The 23,461-nt window shown below is 35.8% G+C and overlaps 1 protein-coding gene across 1 annotated transcript in view; it reads right to left on the reverse strand.

The window, feature by feature from the left end:
• LOC127859327 (G patch domain-containing protein 8-like) overlaps positions 1-23,461 on the reverse strand; it is a 49,006-nt gene that overhangs the window by 24,865 nt on the left and 680 nt on the right. Inside the window, exon 2 of the mRNA XM_052396661.1 lies at positions 11,958-12,052. Coding sequence (XP_052252621.1) covers positions 11,958-12,029 — 72 coding nt within the window. The 5' untranslated portion in view covers positions 12,030-12,052. The remainder of the gene's footprint in view (positions 1-11,957; positions 12,053-23,461) is intronic.

Here is a 23,461-nt window from a genome sequence, read left to right on the forward strand (position 1 = left end):
GGTTAAAAGTCCAAACACTGAAATATCTAGTCATATATACTAAATCACGAATAACATGAACAGTGAAAGCTTCATTAAAAGTCTTGAATGAGAATAAGTAAGTTTTGTGCATTTGATAAGGTTTCATAAAAATTAAGTATTAAAACAGAAACTTTCACGAGTTACCAGCAATTATTTTTTTAATAAAATTAAGTTTCCACCAAACACACACAGATGGCCAAGTAATTCCATTGAAGTAACACTTAGAGCAAGCACCCTACACACAATTCCACTTGTAGAACCCAATATATGCAACTACCCAATGCAACAAAGGTATCGCAAACAAAGCTACAGGTAACATTTGCCAGTGGTCTCCCACTGACATATGTTTACCATAAATAACATTGGTTTCTTATACAGTGAGGCACCAAGGATCCAACTTAATATGTACCTGTATATATTAGAACATGTCCAGCAGTTTGCCATTAGCCAATTATGATGGATCATTGATTGAATGCAAGCCAGGATGCCAGTATAAATATTTAATCAGATAATTACATTGTAGAAATCACACCAACACATGAATGTACAACTGTGCAGTTTTCTCTAAGCACAAACCACTCAGTTGGATGTGGACAGTATTATGCAAACCATAACACTTAACTGCACACCTTATTGGCTAATTGTTGTATAATTCAATTATACAAGTCTCCTGTATTGTCTGGATGACTGGCATAAATCCTGATTTTCAATATCTCACAGGACTGACTAGAAGGTCAACTACAGTCAGCCAGGCATTCCTTTTAAGATCCATAATGCCCCAAACAACATTCTGTATTATCAAGACAGACCATTTAACTTGCACACAAATTGACAAGTGATATGCAGCTACCGTTTTCACAATAAAAAATAACTCAGTTTTTCTTATCTCCAAATAACAATATAATTCACTCCTGGATATTGCAAAGAGCAAGTTCACATTTGAAAATTAAAATAAAAGATATTTCAACATATTTTTTTTATTATGCAATGTTACAGAAAGGATCTTGTTTAAATTAATATCTAAATATAAACACAGTATCCACACAACTTTCCACTGAAAGGAGGAAAAATAATGTTCAGATCAATAATTATTGCAAGGAACAGAAATCCTAACATAAACTCCCCATATTCAACAATTGATCATGTACAAACCACTTGAATGTTTTAAATTCAACAAGATATTACACAACATGAAACAGGAATAAAACCCCAGCAAATTGTTGGTCTATTACAAAACTACAGTTTGAATAGCAAAATCAAAACCAACCGGAACTTGTATGCATGGTGCTCAGGTGAGCTTAACATGATGCTAAAAGTGAAACAGGAAGAAATTATAGATTTGACAGCATGCTAATTCACAATTTATTACTTACATACGTATTTTGACGCATTTTTAGTCCCATAGAAAGTTACATTTAATTTCTAACCCTTAGATACTGATGAGCAGCAAACAGAATAAAACCTGAACAGACTGCGAGTTACTCGCAGGCTGTTGTGGTTTTATGGTGGTTGCAAAAGCCATTTTCACTTTGCTTCTTATGGGGGAAAGTGTTAATCAACTGAATATTTCCTTTTGAAATATTGTATTGAAGATGTGAAAATAATGTTAAAATGTTGTTAAACAAGTGCTGTCAGAGGACAGCGCGCTTGACTATTCGAGTGCTTGACATTATAACGTAAGCCATCATGGGGAAATTGTTCATATTCAATAATTTATTAGACGATCTTTCAATTAAAAAAAAATGACAAAATATAATTTATTTATTTTTGCGGGGGAAGGGTATAATGTGGGGTGTGGTCATTTATAAGACAATCTTTCAAAAATAAAAAAAGGAGAAAAAACAAGGGCTGTTTGTAAAACATGCATGCCCACATATGGGCTCTCCGTTGTAGTGACAGCCAATGTGTGAATGTTTTTTGTCACTGTGACCTTGACCTTTGACCTAGTGACCTGAAAATCTATAGGGGTCATCTGCCAGTCATGATCAATGTACCTATGAAGTTTCATGATCCTAGCCATAAGCGTTCTTGAGTTATCATCCAGAAACCATTTTACTATTTCGGGTCACCGTGACCTTGACCTTTGACCTAGTGACCTGAAAATCAATAGGGGTCATCTGCAAACATGATCAATCTACCTATCAAGTTTCATGATCCTAGGAATAAGCGTTCTTCAGTTATCATCCGGAAACCATTTTACTATTTCAGGTCACCGTGAACTTGACCTTTGACCTAGTGACCTCAAAATGGATAGGGGTCATCTGCGAGTCATGATCAATGTACCTATCAAGTTTCATGATCCTAGGCCTAAGCGTTCTTGAGTTATCATCCGGAAACCATTTTACTATTTCGGGTCACCGTGGCCTTGACCTTTGACCTAGTGACCTCAAAATCAATAGGGGTCATCTGCGAGTCATGATCAATGTACCTATGAAGTTTCATGATCCTAGGCCCAAGCGTTCTTGAGTTATCATCCGGCAACCACCTGGTGGACGGAGAGACAGACAGACAGACCGACCGACATGAGCAAAGCAATATACCCCCTCTTCTTCGAAGGGGGGCATGAAAATTGTTTGGGGTAGGGGGGGTGAGAGGGGGGGTATAATGTGGGGTGTGGTACTTTATGAGATGGTGTTAAAAAAAATGGGGGGGGGGGGGGTTAGGGGGTGGGGAGGATTTCTGGGTAGGGGCATGGGGTATTGTTTGGGTGGAATCCATTGTGGTATTCAGGTAAGTGTTGTTTTGTCAAAGTAATAATAAAATGTGATCATAAATAAAGAAGTTGTGGCAATTAAAGCAAAATGTTCAATTATCTAAGTGTAAAAGGGGCCATAATTATGTAAAAATGCTTGATACAGTGGTCTGCTCTTGTTTATAGGTTGGGGTCATGTTGGTAAACAAGTATGCAAAATATAAAAGCAATATGTCAAAGGATATAGGAAATATTTGGGGTAGTATGCAAACCTTAACATAGATTTATCAATAAGATGCATATTCTAAGTATAAAAGGGGCAATAATTATGACAAAATGCTTGATAGAGTTGTCTGCTCTTGCTTATAGGTTGGGGTGATGTTTGTAAACAAGTATGCAAAATATGAAAGCAATATGTCAAGGGACAATGAAAATAAATGGGGTAGTAGGAAAACTTTATCATTTGCTGCATATTCTAAGTGGAAAAGGGGCCATAAAGCCCATAATTATGACAAAATGCTTGATAGAGTTGTCTGCTCTTGTTTATAGGTTGGGGTCATGTTGGTAAACAAGTATGCAAAATATGAAAGCAATATGTCAAGGGACAATGAAAATAATTGGGGTAGTACGAAAACATTTGCACGCTAATGGAAGGCAGGGAAAGGAACGCCGACGCCGGAGTGAGTAAGATAGCTCCACTATATATTATATATTTCATATATAATAGTCGAGCTAAAAATGGTTTTCAATTGCAATATTATTCAGGTAGGTATAAAATAATTCTGAAAATAATCAAGGTCATACAGGTCTATAAGAAAAAATAGAAGCAATATGCTATTAACTGTTGAATCTGGCGTATAATAAACTTATGTCCTGTGAGAACAAATGTGCAACAGAGATGCTGGAATTTAAAAAGCATTTGCATTTTATCTCCAATCAAACAGATCATCCAAGGCTGGAATATTTAACAAAGACTCAATATCATTCAACCCTGTTCACTTGATCAGCAATGCAAGTCCTGGGTGTAATGTTTAGTCAGATAGGAACCATCTGCTTACCTACTACAATAAACTTTAATACTATAAACACATTAAGATTTTCATTTATGTCTACCAGGCCTGAGTTATTTTGAAAACACTATACGCAATATGAGTGTCTTTGATGTAATTCAGCCAAAAATACTGGATATTACTCTAGTAAATTGTTCCAATAGTTATCAGCGCTTCCGTTAGTGGACATCCTGTCCTAAATTACGTCCGAAAACGGCAGTCGTACGTCCGTTATGCAAATGTTGGAAGTCCCTTGGACGTCCGATAATCCGCATGTACGCTATTTTTTAATACACAACACGTACAAATGTCAACTGTAAATCAGGTAATTCAGACCGTTATCTCCGCCGAAGAGCTACTGTTTTCAATGAAATTCTCAGCAAGTGGCCAATATTGATTTTTCCAGCTGTCAATCAAAGTCTTCTTGGTAAGCGCACCAGCCAATCAGCGCTCAGGCAGCAGAATACACGCCAACCCCACGTGAAGCTGTATACAATAATATTAGCGACCTCTGCGTTACGAAGTTTTTATTCAGCAATCAAATATTTGAGTACACGCTTTCCCCGAGGAAGAATGACATGATGTTGAACATGAAGTCTAATTTTCGCATGATTTTCATCTGTACACGAAATACACGAGAAATGTTTATTTGTTGCCAGAATTTTCGTAACTTTCCGTGAATAATAAAATCCTGAATTTTTTGGATAACACGTTTTTTTTTTTATATGCATTTGAAAATAAGCAGTCTGCAAAATTAACCAATCGCCTGATCGCCAATGCGATGAAAGCTCGGCTCTGGCAATAGCAAAAATCTGAAAACAGTTTGGAAATAAACCGACAAATAATCAATTCAGGAAAATTTGTTCGCGTGCACGAACATTTGAGAACAAATTCGGCATTTTGGAAATGTTCGTTCGGTACCGATTTTTCTAGGTATTTTATTTATTTGTGATTTGTTAGCAGATGGTACAGACATGGACTGCAATTGACGAAATATCTTCGCTAGTTTCCAAAAATCTTAAGTCAAATGTCCGCCATCTTGAAATATTTTAAGTGTCGATTAGCAAAGTAAAGAAGTGCAAAAGCATATTGTCAAGCAATATGTAAACCAAATTATATATTGATTACGTATTTAACGAGTAATTGGTTTTCATTTTCTGCAGTCAAACGATATGCTCATATGTTGTCATGTGCAAAACAGTCGTTTTCGGATAAAGTATTTGTCGTCGATCATAATATACATGTCACATTTTAAATTCAGTCGTTGATTTGTCATAATTACTAAATATTAACAGTGCTCTATGCTCTCAAATCGCGTCATGTGATTAACGCATGTTCAATGGGAATTCCCCCATCCCACAATTCAACTTGCGTAAAATGGCAGAAGATAGCGGACTTCAATATTGTCCTGGATTATCGGGTAATGGATAGAGTTGGAACATGTACGTATATTAAAATTCTATAATAAAAGTGGGAATTCAAAATTTACGTATGGGACGTCAAAAATTTTAGGCTTGGAAGTCAGGACTTCCAACTTTCAAAAGCTAGCGGAAGCGCTGAGTTATGTATTAGTCGACTGGCTTGTGCTGTGGCATATCACATAAGAGGCAGAGCCACTAATGTACATGTAACACAAAATAGTGCAAGTGATGATACAAACAGATACAAACTCATCATAGTTTTGATAGAACCATGCAGTGCCAGTAAAAAATAGTCAGATGATTTGGCTGCTTAAAAGGTTTATTAAAACAAAGTAATTGTGGTAGGAATTGTTCTCTATAATCAAGCTGATTGAATTGTGTGCTTGCATGTGTGACTCTTTAGATTTGACCAAATTACCCAAATAGATTATTTTGAGTCTACATACCTTTATCATGTAATCATTGAAAATACTCAAGCTAGTATCGTAATACAGAAAATTAGCAAGAAGCATAACACAGAATTTTGAGCTGACTTGTATTTTAAGGATAAACAAGCAAATTCGTTGAATTGATATACCCCGCAGCGCCATTATACTTCTGGACACAAAAGTATTCTGGATGGATGGACAAGGCAAATATGCATCATCCTCTTATCCATATATTTACTCATACCAAGTTTCAATGAAATCCGTCAAAGCACTTCCAAGATATGGCTCCGGACACACAAAAACAGCATTATTTCAAGATACAATGGGCCATAACTCCATTATTATCCGATGATGTACAATGCCATTTGGTGTGCATCATCCTCTTATCCATATATATACTCATACCAGGTTTAAAATCCGCATAAGCATTTCCAAGATATGGCTCCGGACACAAAATTGCTGGCCGGACTGCCGGAAAGACGGTCAAAGCCAAAACAACATCCCTTCGCCTATGGCGGGGGATAATAAAGCATGTATAGCACTCTTCACAGGCTAATCAGGGACGACACTTTCCACTTTTATATTATTCATTTCAAGAGTCTCTTCTTAGCAAAAATCCGGTTAAGGCGGAATGTGTTGTTCCTGATTAGCCTGTCAAGACTGCACAGGCTAATCTGGGATGACACTTCACGAACATGCATTAAACCCCCGTTTCACAGAGCCTGGCTCATATCAAAATGAGTGATATAACAATCATATGAACACTCAAAATTAACAGTAAAAAAGCCATTTTCCCATGTACTGTTTTACTTTTACATCACAAAAAACAGCCATGTTCAAGAACATTTAAAAACATTACAATCTAAACATAGAAGACAAAGCATCAGTAATATACTGACTTACATATATCATTATATGTAATCCATCTGCTCTCAATTGATATCTTCACATTTTAATATGATCATGTGACTAAACATTGTGGCCGACAGTGTTCAATTTTTTGCTTGATACAGATCATGACATTTGATAGTCTTTAAGCAATGTCTGTAAGTCTTCATGAGTTTTCATTACAAGAGTAGACTATCTAGTAAAATTTCTCAAATGATTAGAATTTCTGATGTTTAAAAAGCTATTATTTTAACAAATAATTTCAATTTGCAGACATTACCATTATACAATGTTCTTGTTCAAAATCCAAAATCTCTTACTAAAGTATCAGTTGTAATTATAAATTCAATCTGTTTTACTTTGATATAAACCACTAATATTAAAAGAGACAAACAATTTACAATTAAAAGTAGTTTTTTTCTGAACAAAAATATGAAACACTTCAATAAACAACTTTAACATTAAGAATCTACATGTATATAGCATGCTTATTAATTCTAAATATTTGAGAATGTATATAACAAAATTGTTTTTCAGTTACCATATTTGTGAACATTTTTCACCATACTATTACCGAAACAAACCATTCCAAACTCTATTTAACACACTTAACAAGAATTGTTAAATTCAGCTGGTAATCCTCTTACCTTCTCTGTGTTATCCATTGGCCCTGTAGCCACCATAAACCAAGCATCACCTTCTCCTACTGCTTGGATCAATGACAATCAGGCCATTAACAGGCCTCAAAGACACTACCTGCCTCAATTACATCCCACTAGTCTTAAAGCAGGGACCAGCAATTATCCTTTCTCAGTAATATAAAGTGTTCTTAAGTTCCATTTTTATCAATGCACTTCGTAATAAAGCAAAGTTACCAATGATGACGTACAAGTAGCTTTGTTGTAGACATTCAAGCCTTAGAAATAAGATGATCGCTTAGATACATGTAGCAGTGAAAGTAACAATATGATCACTCAGTGGGTAGGACAGATAACTATTCTTGGCTATACATGACTGGAAATGCCTCCCACACACCTTCTTTCTCCCAGGAAATTAAAAGGATTGACAAACAATGTACATGCAAGAATAATCAACGATTCCATATGTAACTTTTAAAGAAACTTAAACCGAAAAAAAATAATAAAAAAATTAGGGATGGCATCGAATACCAATATCGATATTCGAATGTTCGCAAATTCTTTCAATCGAATATTCGCATACAACGGCTGGATTGATTTTACCTTGTTATGTGTTAATTTCCATTGGTTTGTAAGTTATATCCGTTTGCTAAATACGAGGCTGTTTATTAACGTTGCTATCGAATAATTGTATCGCTGTCGACTAATACTATGACCGATCCTGTGATCGGGCACAAATAGAATGAAAAACATCGTGTCATAGAATTTTGTTTTTTAATGATTCCGCAGATTTGTAGCAGACCGCGCATATGTAAAACTAAGTTTTCACACATTACACGTTGCGGTCTTCTTATCCACAGACCATGTAAAGTATTCCATACTGCAGAAAGGGCTGGTGGCATTTTCAGATTTGAATTATGATTCCTTGATGATTGTTTATTTTATATCATCTGTTACTTTTGAGTAATTAACATATTTAAATGTCTGTTCAAACTGTGATCACAAAAACTAAATTATTATTCGCCAGTAAATTGAAGCCCTAAATTGGTACCTAATTGACAAACAACAGTTCGGGCCCTTTCTTATAGTAAGTATATTGTATTGCGCGATTTGAGTAATTCACACATTTTAATGGCTGTACATACTGTGATCACAAAACTTAATTATTATTCGCCAGTCAATTGAAACCGTTAATTGGCACCCCATTGGCAAACAACAGTCAGGGCCTTTCTTAGAGCGTGTATATTGCATTGCGCAATCAACCCTGATGCGGGCCGCGTTATCAGTTTGACACGAAGAACGTCACGTCAAACATGCTACTCCCGGGTGATTTCGGTTGCTTTTCAGTAAGCGGTTCGCAGGTCATTAAATATTGGTGAAATTACATTTGAAAAAAATGCGAATATTATTTTTATTATTCGAATGCTGACCATTCAATCGAATATTCGAATATTCGAATAATTTTGCCATCCCTAAAAAAAATCCTAACAATGAAATTATAGCCAAACAGATTTTTACTTTGCTGCAAACAATTCATGTACATGTGTACATCTCTACAAGGCACCTTTGGATAGAATAAATTAGAACTCTCATACACTGTACAAGTACTGAAATGTTCTCATTTAACAGTGAATTTTCCCTAAGAGAGTATGTAAAGAAATCGATTGCATACAATAATTAACAATTGTTTCACTTTATGGCACTTTAATATCTTTCAAGCCTCTTAAGTGTTGGTTTCCTATCAGTTTGATAAGAAAAGCCATAAATAATTCAAGTGGTTTAAACGTGAGCATCAATAAAACTTACTGAACCATAAACAGAGATTCCTTGCACAACAGAAAATCAATGGCTATCATGAGACAAAGTGTCAAAGGCCCTAAGGCGCATACCTGAGACCCCAAGGAAATTAACTGTTTACAGCAGGTAGTGTTCACAAGGTTTCACAATAGACTTCTCAGGAAATCTGCCCCAGCACCTGGCTGCCATGTATTTAAATAACCAATAATAACTGAACTTAGCCTAGATATGTGCAAATACACATTGTGTATTTTTTTTTTATTCTCAACAACTTTTCCGATGATGGGTATTAAACATAGCTTTCTGACTGTTCAAATGGAATAAGTATAGCAGCCATGGACAATGGACAGGAACCATATCTCACATGTTTGAGAAATCATTAAATTTAATGATAAGCTCAAGTTCCAAGAAGATTGTGCACACATACATATCATATCAGGCTTCTAGAGAGTTCACAAGCTTTCCTTTAATAAGACCTAGTGACCTAGTTTTAGATGCCAGATTAGAACTCTTTTGAGATTCAACTGGCTCAAATGTCCAAAACATTCTCATGATGATTTGGCAATTACTTTGGCCTCTATTGTGTTCAAAAGGCAAACGTTGATATACACCAAACGGTCAAAAGGCGATTACTTTGGCCTCTATTGTGTTCAAAAGGCAAACATTGATATACACGAAACGGTCAAAAGGCGATAACAAAAGCTCAACATGAGCACCTTGTGCTCAGATGAGTTAAAATCAATGTCAACAACAGCATTACGTGTGACCTTTATACTTAAGTCTTATGATTCATTAAGCCATCTCTCTAAAATAATGGGTGTATGTGCATGGCTCGAAAATAAATTACCATGCATACTGAAGATGATGAACATTATTACAGGAAAACATACATCAAAATACAGCTTGAATTATTTATAACCAACGAAAAATAATACAGATAACTGAAAAACACATATGGCTGCAGCAGATAAAATCTCAAACACCAGATTCAAACAGATTATGAGATACATACCGAATTATATACCACTTATTTGCATTTAGTAAGATTTGCATAATATAAACCAATAACGCAATCATAAATACACTGATAGAACAAATTTGCATGACCAGCCATAAATATTGTATCTGCCCAAACCACCTGGGAGTGGTGCACATAACACTATCAACAACAGCATCACAGCTCTGAAACCACTTAAAGGGGCCTTTTTCACAGATTTTGGCATGTTTTGAAGTTTGTCATTAAATGCTTTATAATGATAAATGTAAACATTAAATTTTAAAAGCTCCAGTAAAAAGTCCAAAATAAAATTTAACAAGAGTTCCGCGGTCGGAGATGACCGCATTGAAGCCGGATTTTTGAAAGTTATAAAGTTATAACAATTTTAACATTTTAACATTTAAGGTCACAGTGACCTTGACCTTCAAAATGAATGACATTGAAATGACCAGTGGTCATCTTCTAGTACTGGCCAATCTTTATTTCAAGTTTGAAGACTCTAGGTACAAGCATACCAAAGTTATAACATGAAATAAGAACTTTAACATTTTTACATTCAAGGTCACAGTGACCTTGACCTTCAAATGAATGACCTTGAAATGTCCAGTGGTTACTTACTAGTTCTGGCCAACCTTCATGTCAAGATTCAAGACTCTAGGTCCAAGCATACCAAAGTTATAACAACTTTAACATTTTTACATTCAAGGTCACAGTGACCTTGACCTTCAAATGAATGACCTTGAAATGTCCAGTGGTTACTTACTAGTTCTGGCCAACCTTCATGTCAAGTTTCAAGACTCTAGGTCCAAGCATACCAAAGTTATAACAACTCTAACATTTTTATATTGAAGGTCACAGTGACCTTCACCTTCAAATGAATGACCTTGAAATGACCAGTGGTCATCTGTTAATCCTGGCCAACCTTCATGTCAAGTTTGAAGACTCTAGGTCCAAGCATACCAAAGTTATACCATGAAATAAGAACTTTAACATTTTTACATTCAAGGTCACAGTGACCTTGACCTTCAAATGAATGACCTTGAAATGACCAGTGGTTACTAACTAGTTATGGCCAACCTTCATGTCAAGTTTCAAGACTCTAGGTCCAAGCATACCAAAGTTATAACAACTTTAACATTTTTTATATTGAAGGTCACAGTGACCTTGACCTTCAAATGAATGACCTTGAAATGACCAGTGGTCATCTGTTAATCCTGGCCAACCTTCATGTCAAGTTTGAAGACTCTAGGTCCAAGCATACCAAAGTTATACCATGAAATAAGAACTTTAACATTTTCGAGCACGCCGCCACCCCGCCCGCCCGACAACATCAATCTATAAGCCGAGATTTTTTCGAAAAAAATCCGGCTAAAAAAGTAAAAAAAAGTAGCCCGTAGCAGGTCTCGAACCAGTGACCCCCAGAATCATGAAGTAAAAACGCATAAGCCAACTGAGCTATTCTGCCAAGCATACATATGATGCGTATTTTATATGTTATATAAGCAATCTTCGTAGTTTCACAAATTTAAACTACAACAACAGAACTCTCCAAATTCTTTAATCGTTTCGCGTTGCAACGCTTTATAATTTTCCTTTTTTTAAATCGTCAAAAGATGCATATACTGGTTATATTAGACCATGGTTAATGTTCAGTATTACTGTTTTCGCACAAATATCATAACTTAACTGAAAATTTGCGAATCTGAAACAAATCTTTTCAATTTTGTCAATTTACCAAACCGTGAAAAGATCCCTTTAAAAGAAGACTCACTTACATAAAATTCCATTTTATGATTGATTCAAAGGTTTCTCATTACATCATATTGATAAACATGAAGACTGCTGAAAGCAAAACTGATATGGTCGCGTATTAAATCTTCCTAATGCTATTCATCACTGATTTTCACTTTTTTTTAACACATGGGAAATATGTTTAACTATTTTTGTTTCAACAGATAACGAACAAGTAAAACCATACTCCCAAGTTGGAAACTGTATCTATAGTTACACAATAAATTATAATTACCTTTAGAATCGAATCAGGGAGTTTCAACTGTCCACTTTTTATCAATCTAATTCGGTCTCCTTTTGGATCCATTACAGGATGGTACACACTGAAAACTGAAACAACAATCAACAATGTTTAATGATATTATACCAGGTATGAGTCTTTTTTGGATTATTTAACAAAATGTTTTGTAAGATTCAAACCTCTGTTTAATATTGAAACCAGAAAAAAAATGTGAACATTTTAACTGTTGAGTTATGTGTTCACTTTTGTACAAAACTGACATATGCTTTGGCACATGTACTTAGAAGAACATTCATGTTGTATTTTTTTTACACGGGTCCATAAAATATTGAGGAGTATCTTACAAATTTTTGAAAGCTTTGAACTGTTCCCTATATGGATCTGAACCCACCTTCCCATCAGAGACCACCCTGAAATGAATGTTAGAATGTATCCTGGATTCCAGCTTGTTAAACTTAAATGTTATTCAACTTTATAGTTTACTTAAAATGTAAGGACAATTACTTAAATTGTTGTAATTTCTTGGGCAACATAAAATAACTCCTCACTTTAAATTAATTCAGGGGTTTCATTGCCCCATCGCCACAGTCGCAAATTGCCAAAAAATTTCAAAAGTGGTGACAATTTTTTCAAAGTGGCGAATTTCATTAATGACACCTTATTTGTAGACTTTGCTATTACAATCAGTATTAAATCTTATTTGGTACATTACTGGTGCATATTTATTCATCACATTGCATGCTAGCAAGCCCTTTAGGCATTGTTTGTGATCAGTAGAGATTGACATGGTGTGAAAGATTATCTCCGACATCCCAGCATCTGTTTGTTTGTAAATCTTGTGACTTTGTTAATTAATTTGTTTGCAATATAGCGATTTGTTATTCCAAATACCAATGCAAAATTTTAAGTTAAGCATTCTTTTTTATTTGAAAATGCTGTTTCCTTTTTTCAAAAACGAGGCTAAACAACAGCATTGAAAAACGTATTTGTTTTGGATTTGATTTCTGAACTTATCAAGAGATGTGTTTGTCAGAAACACAATGCCCCCTTCCGCGCCGCTTTGAAGCCATATATTTGACCTTTGACCTTGAAGGATGACCTTGACCTTAACCGTTCACCACTCAAAATGTGCATCTCCATGTGATACACATGCTTGCCTAATATCAAGTTGCTATCTTCAATATTGCAAAAGTTATGGACAATGTTTAAGATTTCGGACAGACGGACAGACACCATATATTTGACCTTTGACCTTGAAGGATGATCTTGACCTTTCACCACTCAAAATGGGCAGATCCATGAGATACACATGCATGCGAAATATCAAGTTGCTATCTTTAATATTGCAAAAGTTATGGGCAATGTTAAAGTTTTCAAGAACGGACAAACTGACGGACAGTTCAACTGCGTTATGCCATCCTACCTGGGGCATAATAAAAACATGTTTCTGTTATAATGTTACTAATAAAATAAAATAAACAAGAGATGTGTTAGTCAGAAACACAATGCCATCTACTGCGTCGCTTTGAAGCAATATACACTACGCGACCCGTGATTGTTGCCTAATTCGCGGAGTCAAGGCGGACAGTTTGATTTTTGAGTGGAACATCACCACGATTTCACGTGATTCGTCACTCCGCCGTCGCGCGAGAGCAAGATAATCTTCGCGCTGATTCCCCTCAATTTTGCGGTGATTCGCCGCGATTCGCCGTGATGCGGATGACGTGGCGTTGTACATGAAGTATAATTTTTGCACGCTTTTTATCGGAACTAAGGACCAACATGAAATACATGAGCACTGTTGATTTGAAGATAGTATTTGTTAATGTCGCGTTAACTTGGGTCCATGAATCGTGCATTGTGTAAACAATTTCGGGTATTATGATGATTTTTATAGTGACAAGATACTTTTCGGCGAAATCTAGTTAAATTTAGAAAAAATGGCAGAGAAAAAAACGGCCTCGATGAAGATTCGGACTTCTAGAGTTTCCATTTTACTACCCGCAAGTACTGCGACAGGGAAACACAATAAATAATTCTGAATGTTTGTTTGTTTTTGTGTCGATATGTTCAAGCTAATTAAATGAGTGATATATGTTTCTAGATTTACAAAAGTTCCGACATTACGATCACGAGATGCGAAAAAGTAAATCAATGGATATTCTTATAATTGAAAGATGATTTTCAAAGGAGTCCGACGGACTGCCTTGACTCAAAAACAAGGAGCCTGAGTCCCATTTCTAGGAGTCTCTGACTACCGGACTCCCGTTAGCGTCGAACACTGTTTCGGGTACCCATTACAGCCCTACCAAATATGAAGTTGCTATATTCAATATTGCAAAAGTTATGTTAAAGTTTTCGGACTGACGGACAGACTGACAGACTGTTCAACTGCTATATGCCACCCTACCAGGGACATAAAAAACTTAATTATCAACTTTTAATTTCAAACGATAATTGGCAGAACACACAATTTTCATCTTCAGATTGGAACAAGATGTGTTTGTGAAACACAATGTCCCCCTATATGATGTTTGACATTGTAGGATGACCTTGACCGTGTGAAGGATGACCTTGACCTTTCACCACTCAAAATGTGCAGCTCCATGAGATACACATGCATGCCAAATATCAAGTTGCTATCTTCAATATTGCAAAAGTATTCATAAAATAAGCGATTTGGGCCACATATATTTGACCTCTGACCTTGAAGGATGACCTTGACCTTGACCTTTCACCACTCAAAATGAGCAGCTCCATGAGATGCACATGCACGCCAAATATCAAGTTGCTATCTTCAATATTGCAAAAGTATTCATAAAATGAGCGATTTTGGTCACATATAATTGACCTCTGACCTTGAAGGATGACCTTGACATTGACCTTTCACCACTCAAAATGTGCAGCTCCATGAGATACACATGCATGCCAAATATCAAGTTGCTATCTTCAATATTGCAAAAGTATTCATAAAATGAGCGATTTTGGCCACATATATTTGACCTCTGACCTTGAAGGATGACCTTGACCTTTCACCACTCAAAATGTGCAGCTTCATGAGATACACATGCATGCCAAATATGAAGTTGCTATCTTCAATATAGCAAAAGTTATTGCAAAATGTTAAAGTTGGCGCAAACAGACAGACAGACCAACAGACAGACAGGGCAATAACAATATGTCCCCCACTACTATAGTGGGGGACATAAAAAAGATACTTATTGCTATTGGGAATATGACAGAATAATGGCTCTAAAATTGGTCCAAAAAAGCCCTAACACCAAAAACGGCCAAATGAGGGCCCTGTAACGTGATCAGCTAAGAAATATTTTATTGATTGTCACTCATCTATTAATTTGTTTATCTTTAAATACGACGTTTGCCATCAGCCGCTATATTGTTTGCATACGACAATATCAACTGCGTAGTGTCTGCGCATGAATGACCCTAAAGTATGTGCCAGCAAATTTAAAGTTGATTGGCCAGCTACCACGTGCGCTTAAATAACAATAAGGTCAAGCGATGTCTCGTGTTCTGGTGCAGACTGGTTTTTCGTTTATTGTTCATATTGCAAACACTTTCATTTAAACAAAGAGAACAAGGGACACAATTGTAAAAAAACCAGGTTTTCAATAATAAAAAAAAGTCTGATAAAGGGAGACAACTGCAACTCAAAATGTGCATTGCTACTGATCGTTCATCAAAATTACCCCCTTGTTTCAAAATCAATCTGTTTTTCGACCCTGTGACCTAGTTTCTGAACCGGCATGACCCATATTCGAACTTGACCTAGATATTGTCTAGATACAACTTCTGACAAAGTTTCGTAAAGATCGGATGAAAACTATTTGAATTAGAGAGCGGACAACATGCTAAATGTTTAAAACGCACTAAGTGACCCCGTGACCTTGTTTTTAACCCGGCATGACCCATATTCGAACTTGACCTAGATATTGTCTAGATACAACTTCTGACCAAGTTTCGTAAAGATCGGATAAAAAACTATTTGTATTAGAGAGCAGACAAGCTTGTTCCGCCCGCCCACATTCGCCAATCTAATAACCTGTTTTTTCCTTCGGAAAACCTGGTTAAAATATAGAAAACCAGTCTGGATTTGAATGGCTGATGTATTCAATCAAATGTAACGAGATTTTAGCATTTTCGTAAATCATATTTTTCTTGAGCCAAATTCTCAATATTTTCGCAAATGGCAAACCACAGCGCGAGCCCCGTTTTTAAGTTTAATAATATTAAAGAAACAAAACACTCTAGAGTATGCATTGTTGCAATTATCTAACTCTCAGCTTTCTAACCCAATGGCTTGCTGAGAGTTGTAATGCGCTCTCTATTGTCCATGGGTGCAAAATGTTATCAACAATGTTAGGGTTAAGGAACACTGAAACTTCAAGAACTTTTTAAAGTTTACCTGTCTAAACCACATACTCATCCAAATGGTACCATTAAAGCATAGAAATAATTGCTTTTTATTGACATAGTTTTTCTTTCGTACGCTGTATCCGCCATATTGGAAAATTGACCCAATATTGGTTAGGTCGCAGTACACCAATATTTTGCACGTCGGGTTATGTGATGGAGCCTATCAGGGCCTTCAATCCATTTTAGGGGAAGCGGGTCGCTACCAATAGCAGGGGGAATTGTCGCGGCGTTTCCCTGTTTGGGGGATTTTTTACTTACTATCTAATTATTACATTTGTACATGTTTGCACCATATTCATTGCTTATTTCATAATTTAGTATGTTTGACAAGATTAAATTAAAATAGAATTGAGATATAATAATCATGAGACATCTATCAATAAAAAAATATTTTTATTTTTTTTTAGGGGGAATTTTCCCCCCAAAAGGGGGAAAAAGTATACTTTTCAGGGGGGAATGCGGCCGAATTTCGGCCGTGGATTTGACAGATTGAGGGCCCTGCCTATTAAAGTCGATAACGATGTGGTATTGGATACAGAAAATACTGTTTCAAATTTAAACATAAAAATGTCAGCGAGAAAAGTGTTGAAACATCGTTGTGTTTTTATAGGGTGCGTGCAAAGGATAACATCCATAGGTTGCCATTCAGGTAAATTTAACATGTTTATAAAGTTTATTCATTATTTCCCTCAATTTCAGGGTAAAAAGTTGGCAAAACTGAAAAACCTGAAAAATTGGCTGGGGGCCGCCAGGAGCCCTGGTGGGTCCAGGGCAAAGCCCTGGCCAGGGGACCAGGGTGCCGGGGGGCCCCGGAAGCACCTCAGATTTAGAAAAAATACAAGTAAAAAATAGCTTAGAAATTAACACAAATCTTTTAAATCACGCTTGTTTTGCAAGTTCATTTTATAAAGATTTGAATTTTGATAGATCTATATTTTCATTTTATTATAAAAATTGTGTAAGAAACCAATCATTTTTATCAACACATTATTTTATTACATTTAATGCACATGATCATTAATTCACATATATGAAAACACACGGGCTTTTACTGCCTTTTTTGCGGACGATTTTTAACTAATTGTCTTTCCGCATGCAGTGATTTTTTTTTTCTTACAGCCTGTGCCTTTTGGATTGGGAAAATTAGCGCGATAAACATACATGCCATATTTTTTTAGGTCCAAAGCGGGACATTCCATAAAAAATTGTCGGGACATTTGACCCAAAAGCGGGACACCTAAAACAATTTATCATTCCACCTTTACTGTAGTCAGTATAGTACTAACAAATATTCTTGATACTTTTATTCAAGACATAAAACATCTGCTATAAATCATGGAATCTAAAACATAACAATAACAGTTTTATAAAATAAGACAATAGCAAACAACGAGGATAATATTCATCTTTTTAGAGTACAAAATCTAGAACATTACGACTACAATACTCATTATATTAATTTCAATGGCAAACATTAACGCAGGGGAGGCTATCCAGTACACTAAAAGTACGGGTTACAGTAAACTATCTACCGAACAGTTACATCAGTTACACACGGAATGCGCGGCCGTACACATTTCAGAGGTAGGTTTTTGGTGGAAGCAAACCGTCTTTGTGTTCATTTAAACTCTCAACAACGCCTCAACCGTTATTACACCGGACAAAAGAAGTCTATGGATGCTTTACTCGAATTATTTTTCTCTAATGTTAATAATCATATTTTGTTTTCTTCTTATATACACAGATTAAACTGAATTGTGAATTGTCCGGCGCTGTATTGGGGTAGTGTCAAACTGTCATGAATAACAACACGTTGTTTTTATTACAATAACACAAGACAAGATGGGTTCCACTTTTACTGTTTGTTGCGATGTTTTTTTAAGCATGTATCCATGCGCAGTTTGTAACTTGTCAATTGTCGCGGCTAAATTGGAGTAGGGTCAAACTGTCATGCATAGCACCTCGTGGTTTTTAGCTTAATTGGAGTAGGGTCAAACTGTCATGCATAGCACCTCGTTTTTATTACAATTACACCCAATTACAGTACACTCCACGCGTTTTCCTCAATTTCCCTCCATACTCCGCGGGTTTCGACCTGGAGGGAGATTAAGAAAATCCCGCTATACGCGGCGTTTGCATAATTTTGGACGCTGCGGTTAACGATCGGCAAAACTGATAAGCCGACTCGGCGGCCCTCGGCGTTGGCAACGCGGGGGAAACTCCGCGTTTTACGAGATAACGATCAATTTAATTTTGTTTGACTTCCTGATTTTCAAATAAAATTACATTTATTTAAAGTACATACATGTACATGTAGTATAATGTTAACAATTTAAAAAAACAACCAAGATAGATCGATCAAGACGTGGTTGTAGAAGTAGCTGTTGTTGTATAGAAAACTCGTTGATTTACGACACACAAAACGTCGTCTTTTAACTAATACTTACCAATTAATATTAACACAGTTTGCATCATTTTTTTTTATAATTTAATCCAAAGTTTTCATGTTAGCAGGTGATTTTCTATACTGAACATGTATACAAATGACCAAGGACCCTAAAAATCTCGCAAATCTGAATTGACAGTTTGACGTAATCAAAGAAAAGCCGCTTCCTGTCTAAAGACATAACGTACTCAAGTAAACACGTTCAACGAATACATAAGGAATGGTTTTAATTGTCGGAACAAATTCAATTCTCTGCTCGCTAATGCATTGATTTTCTCTTTGTTTGTAGGTTATTCCATTGATTGCTAAAAGGTGGTAACTATTGAGTTGATAATTGCATTTAATATTCACAGTTGTACATGTATTCTTGTTGCGTCGACATTCTAAACAATGTTTACCAGTAATTATGGACCAAATCGGCAGAGTGACATTCACACATGTTAATCCCTTTTGTCAAAACACCGCAGACAGCAGTCTACACAATAGGTCAGTAGACAAGCTTTGCGTGTTTTCATAACGTCAAACACTTAAAATCCAGTCCTGCCCAGATGTCTTCTGTAATCAGTTTACAGTACAATTAGTGATAAAAAAATTACTCTACTAAAATACCGTATCGATAAAGATTCAGCGTGTTCGATTTGAAATTATTTTAGAGGAAATATCAACTTATTCGAGATATAATTTCGTTAATAAATACCAAAGAAACTTTTAACCGAAATCAACAATGTTCTCTGCGCTACAAAGTTTGTATAAAAAATCAATACACGCACGCTTTGCAGGAGTATACGTTGTACCTTGACCTTGTACATTGCAGCATAATTTTCGCGCGCTTTTGTCGGGAAATATACATGAGGACTGTATATTGGAAGCATTTGTAAACGTCGTGTTAACAATTAAAAATCGTAGTGTGTTTCGGATTACTAATTATTATTCTCATTTGGAAATTGTACGGAACATTTATTCTTGTCATATGTGTTGATTTAAATATTAATTTGTCAAATGTATTATTGTAGACTAATTCATATTGTAGACGTACCTGTGAATTAAAAAACATAATTTTTATATGTATTAATTTTCTATACAATTATCTTTTTTATACATGTACTACAGTATTTAAACAATTTATTATAACAATGTTTTTATTTTTTGGCATGCCCAGTAGCACACTGCTAACGCGGCGTTGCGCGGCGATCACTGATTAGAACGGAAAGTGTCTGCATTTACCGACTAGCCTAAAGTAATACACGCCGCGGGAATTAGCGAACGCGGCGTAACGCCGAGCGTTTTATCGAGTTCACCTCGCTCTTCCAACGCCGCGTGAACACTCGCTAGCAGAAAAAAACCCGCGGAGGGAGCGCGTTTTTGGGGGAAAACGCGTGGAGTGTACTGTACACTAGACAGGATGGGTATCACTTATTGGACTGTTTGTTGCGATTTTGGTATATTGCACATTCGGATTATCCCGCTATTTATGAACTAAACATTGAATGTAAAAGACTCATTAATGACGTAGAGTTAATTTTACAAAACAATTGTTTTGTAAACCGTTTCAAACAAATACAAAAATAAACACATTTTCAACATTTATTTCATTATAAAACAACTATCGATAGCAATAAGCGACCACTATCTTGAGGACCACCATGGTGTGAATGCCTGGTGAAATCAATAATTAGCCGATAAATCGCTGATAAGGTGTCATAAACAACACTGGTACACACGATAAGTAGAATCGGATTGTAATTGGGGGCAATAAAGGGATTGGCGGGGGCTAAGTGTTAGCGAAACAGAGCTTAAATAGCGAATTTTATTGGGAACCTATAGACCTTACATCGTTTTTTACGAATGTCGGGACAAATCGTCTCATATCGGGACGGCGGGACAAAGGGCCCAAAAGCGGGACTGTCCCGCTGAGATCGGGACGTATGGCATGTATGGCGATAAACCATGAAATTGGGAAAAATAGCGCGATATACCATGAAATTGGGAAACATTATAAATATGATTATAAGAACAGAATTAAAATTATTAAAGTATGTTTTACAGCATTTTTATATTATAAAGTACTAATTTAATGTGTTCTTACAATGAAGACAATGTTAAGTTAATATCCTTCCACATTCATATTGAACTTGCAATAATCAATATAGATTCTTAAATATACCATTTAATCATAACCTCTTTAACAGTGAGAATTTAATTCAGTATTCTTTTAAATTAAATATCATATGGTGAAAACTTTAACACATATTTATAAAAAACAACACTTTAGTGGACTTGCTATGTTAATGATGTATTATATGGAGTTAAAATAATTTATTTCATTTCTATACCTTTCAACATCTTGCACTTCAATGCTATTTCAGTAAACTGTAAAGCGTGACAAACATAATAAAGCAGAATATGCATATGAATCTGATCTTACACAGATCCACTTACATATAAATCATATCATGTTTGTCTCTTTCCATTTTTGAACGATACTCATCTTAAATGCATTAACTTTGTGAGTAACGGTAGACTAACTCCAATTTCCCAACACTGATTTACGTGATGCACATTCACTGTGAAGATTTGTAATAAATATTTGTTGTTTTTATCTCAAACGTTATATTTTGCATTAATTGACACACGCATTAAATTATTCCGTAATAACCATATGATATCCGTTGTTAATTTGAATTTTATTTATCATTATCGCCGCGCATCGCAAATTTCTCGTCTGCTTGCCGCCATCTTGGGCGTGTGTAAAAACAGGCGTTTACAATCTGGATACATCGACTATCGTCGGTATCCTCCGCAATATAGAGAGAGATGTGGATAGCAACGAAAAAACATATTCGGTTAAATTCGCGAAAAATACGTCAGTCAGTTGTTGTTTGGCGACGACTCGGCAACTTGATCTGCACTCGTTCGAAATTATTGCTAAATTACATTGTAATCTTATTGGCTTTATTGGGAAAATTTTGTCTTTTTTTGGGAAATTTAAATCAAATTTTTGGGAAAAAACGTCATTTTTTGCAATTGGGAAGCAGCCGAATATCGGCTGTAATTTCTGGCAAAAAAAATCACTGGCATGGAACACAAAAACATACACCAGGGATGTCCGTTTTTTTCAGCCATCCGCCAAATTTCATTCCACATTCAATCGTCGTTCAGCAACTTCAGCCAACCACTCACATCGTCATTTATTCTTGACGTCCAATACTAGCACCTTTGTTCTCCAATTCTGTTCAAGGAACTTCATTTTTTGTATTCGTTTAACCTTGAAAAGCAACTTTTTTATGGCGCTCGTTTGACGTTAATGACGGCAAATGTGGCAAACACTTGCCTCCTTTTATTTTTCGCGCGGATTACAATGTAAAGAATGATTACTCTTTGGGGCAACTGCTTTTGTAAATTTACCAAAATTACAGCTCTTTCAACAAAACACGTTCCGCAATATGCATTACGAAGCATCTATTTTAGTTCTGTATTTTTGTTTGATTGATAAATGTTTCGTGTTGCTTGGACAATGCCAGGGGGGTCACCCCCTAACCCCCCTCCCAAATTATCTCATCGAATTTACATGAGTTACGAAAACGACCTTTTGGTGCCCTGAATAACCGGAATTCTGGCACAAACCGGAAGACTTTTAACCATGCAATTTGTCTCGAACGACATCTGTTTAGTGAAGCTATCCGTGCGCTGAACTGCACCCATGTTTATGAAGGGGTGCATAGGGAGTCTGTTTATATGGACTGGCGTATGCATGTGATGTCATAGTTCTGGCTACCATAACTTTAAATGTCACTTTTTATGATTTTTGACAGGTGCAACTTAATAGTTATGGCCCAAACCCATTAGGAAAGTCAACCAGAAATTCCCGAAAAGTTGACAGTTAACAAAGACTGGTCCAAAACAGCTTTTAAATGCAGTTATTGGCCCAAATCAACCACTTGATCGGAAAGATTGACATTTTTCACATTTAACTGATATATTATTTTACAAAATACAATCTTAAACATTTAAAGTGCATATATTCTGCTCTTACATATCAAGAAAAACACGATGTGATAGACTTTCTTGAAATGCGAATCTCTCGAGATTTCACTGTCATATGACGTTATTTCTATTTTAGTAACATACCATGTGCTTGAGTGTTTTCAAATTCATAATGAGATTTCCCGGTATTTTAGATTATTCTGGCTTGTTTTGTAAACAAATTGTAGTGTAAATACAAAATCAAGGTAAATATTATTTAAAACTACCTGATTCACACTGAAATCAGTCTTATAATCCACCAGACATAAGCTGTTAATTGCAAATAATAGATTTCAGAAAACGAAAGTTGTGTTTACAATTTCAGCAAAAAATGTCAAGGTCGATCCGAAAGTATCCAAATGAAAACTCGTCATGTGACAAAGCTACAATGGCGTCAAAATTGTGAATTTCAGACTGATGAGTGTCATGTGACAAAGCTACAATGGCGTCAAAATTGTGAATTTCAGACTGATGAGAGTTATTATTATCTATTGTAAGAAGCATTTGGAATATTGTAACCTTAAAATATTCCCCGATGCAGTAATTTATACTCATTCACCTATATACGTAGAAATGTATCCAAGAAAATGAG

The sequence above is a fragment of the Dreissena polymorpha genome, chromosome 15 (assembly GCF_020536995.1).
Source record: "Dreissena polymorpha isolate Duluth1 chromosome 15, UMN_Dpol_1.0, whole genome shotgun sequence".
Lineage (NCBI taxonomy): Eukaryota > Metazoa > Mollusca > Bivalvia > Myida > Dreissenidae > Dreissena > Dreissena polymorpha.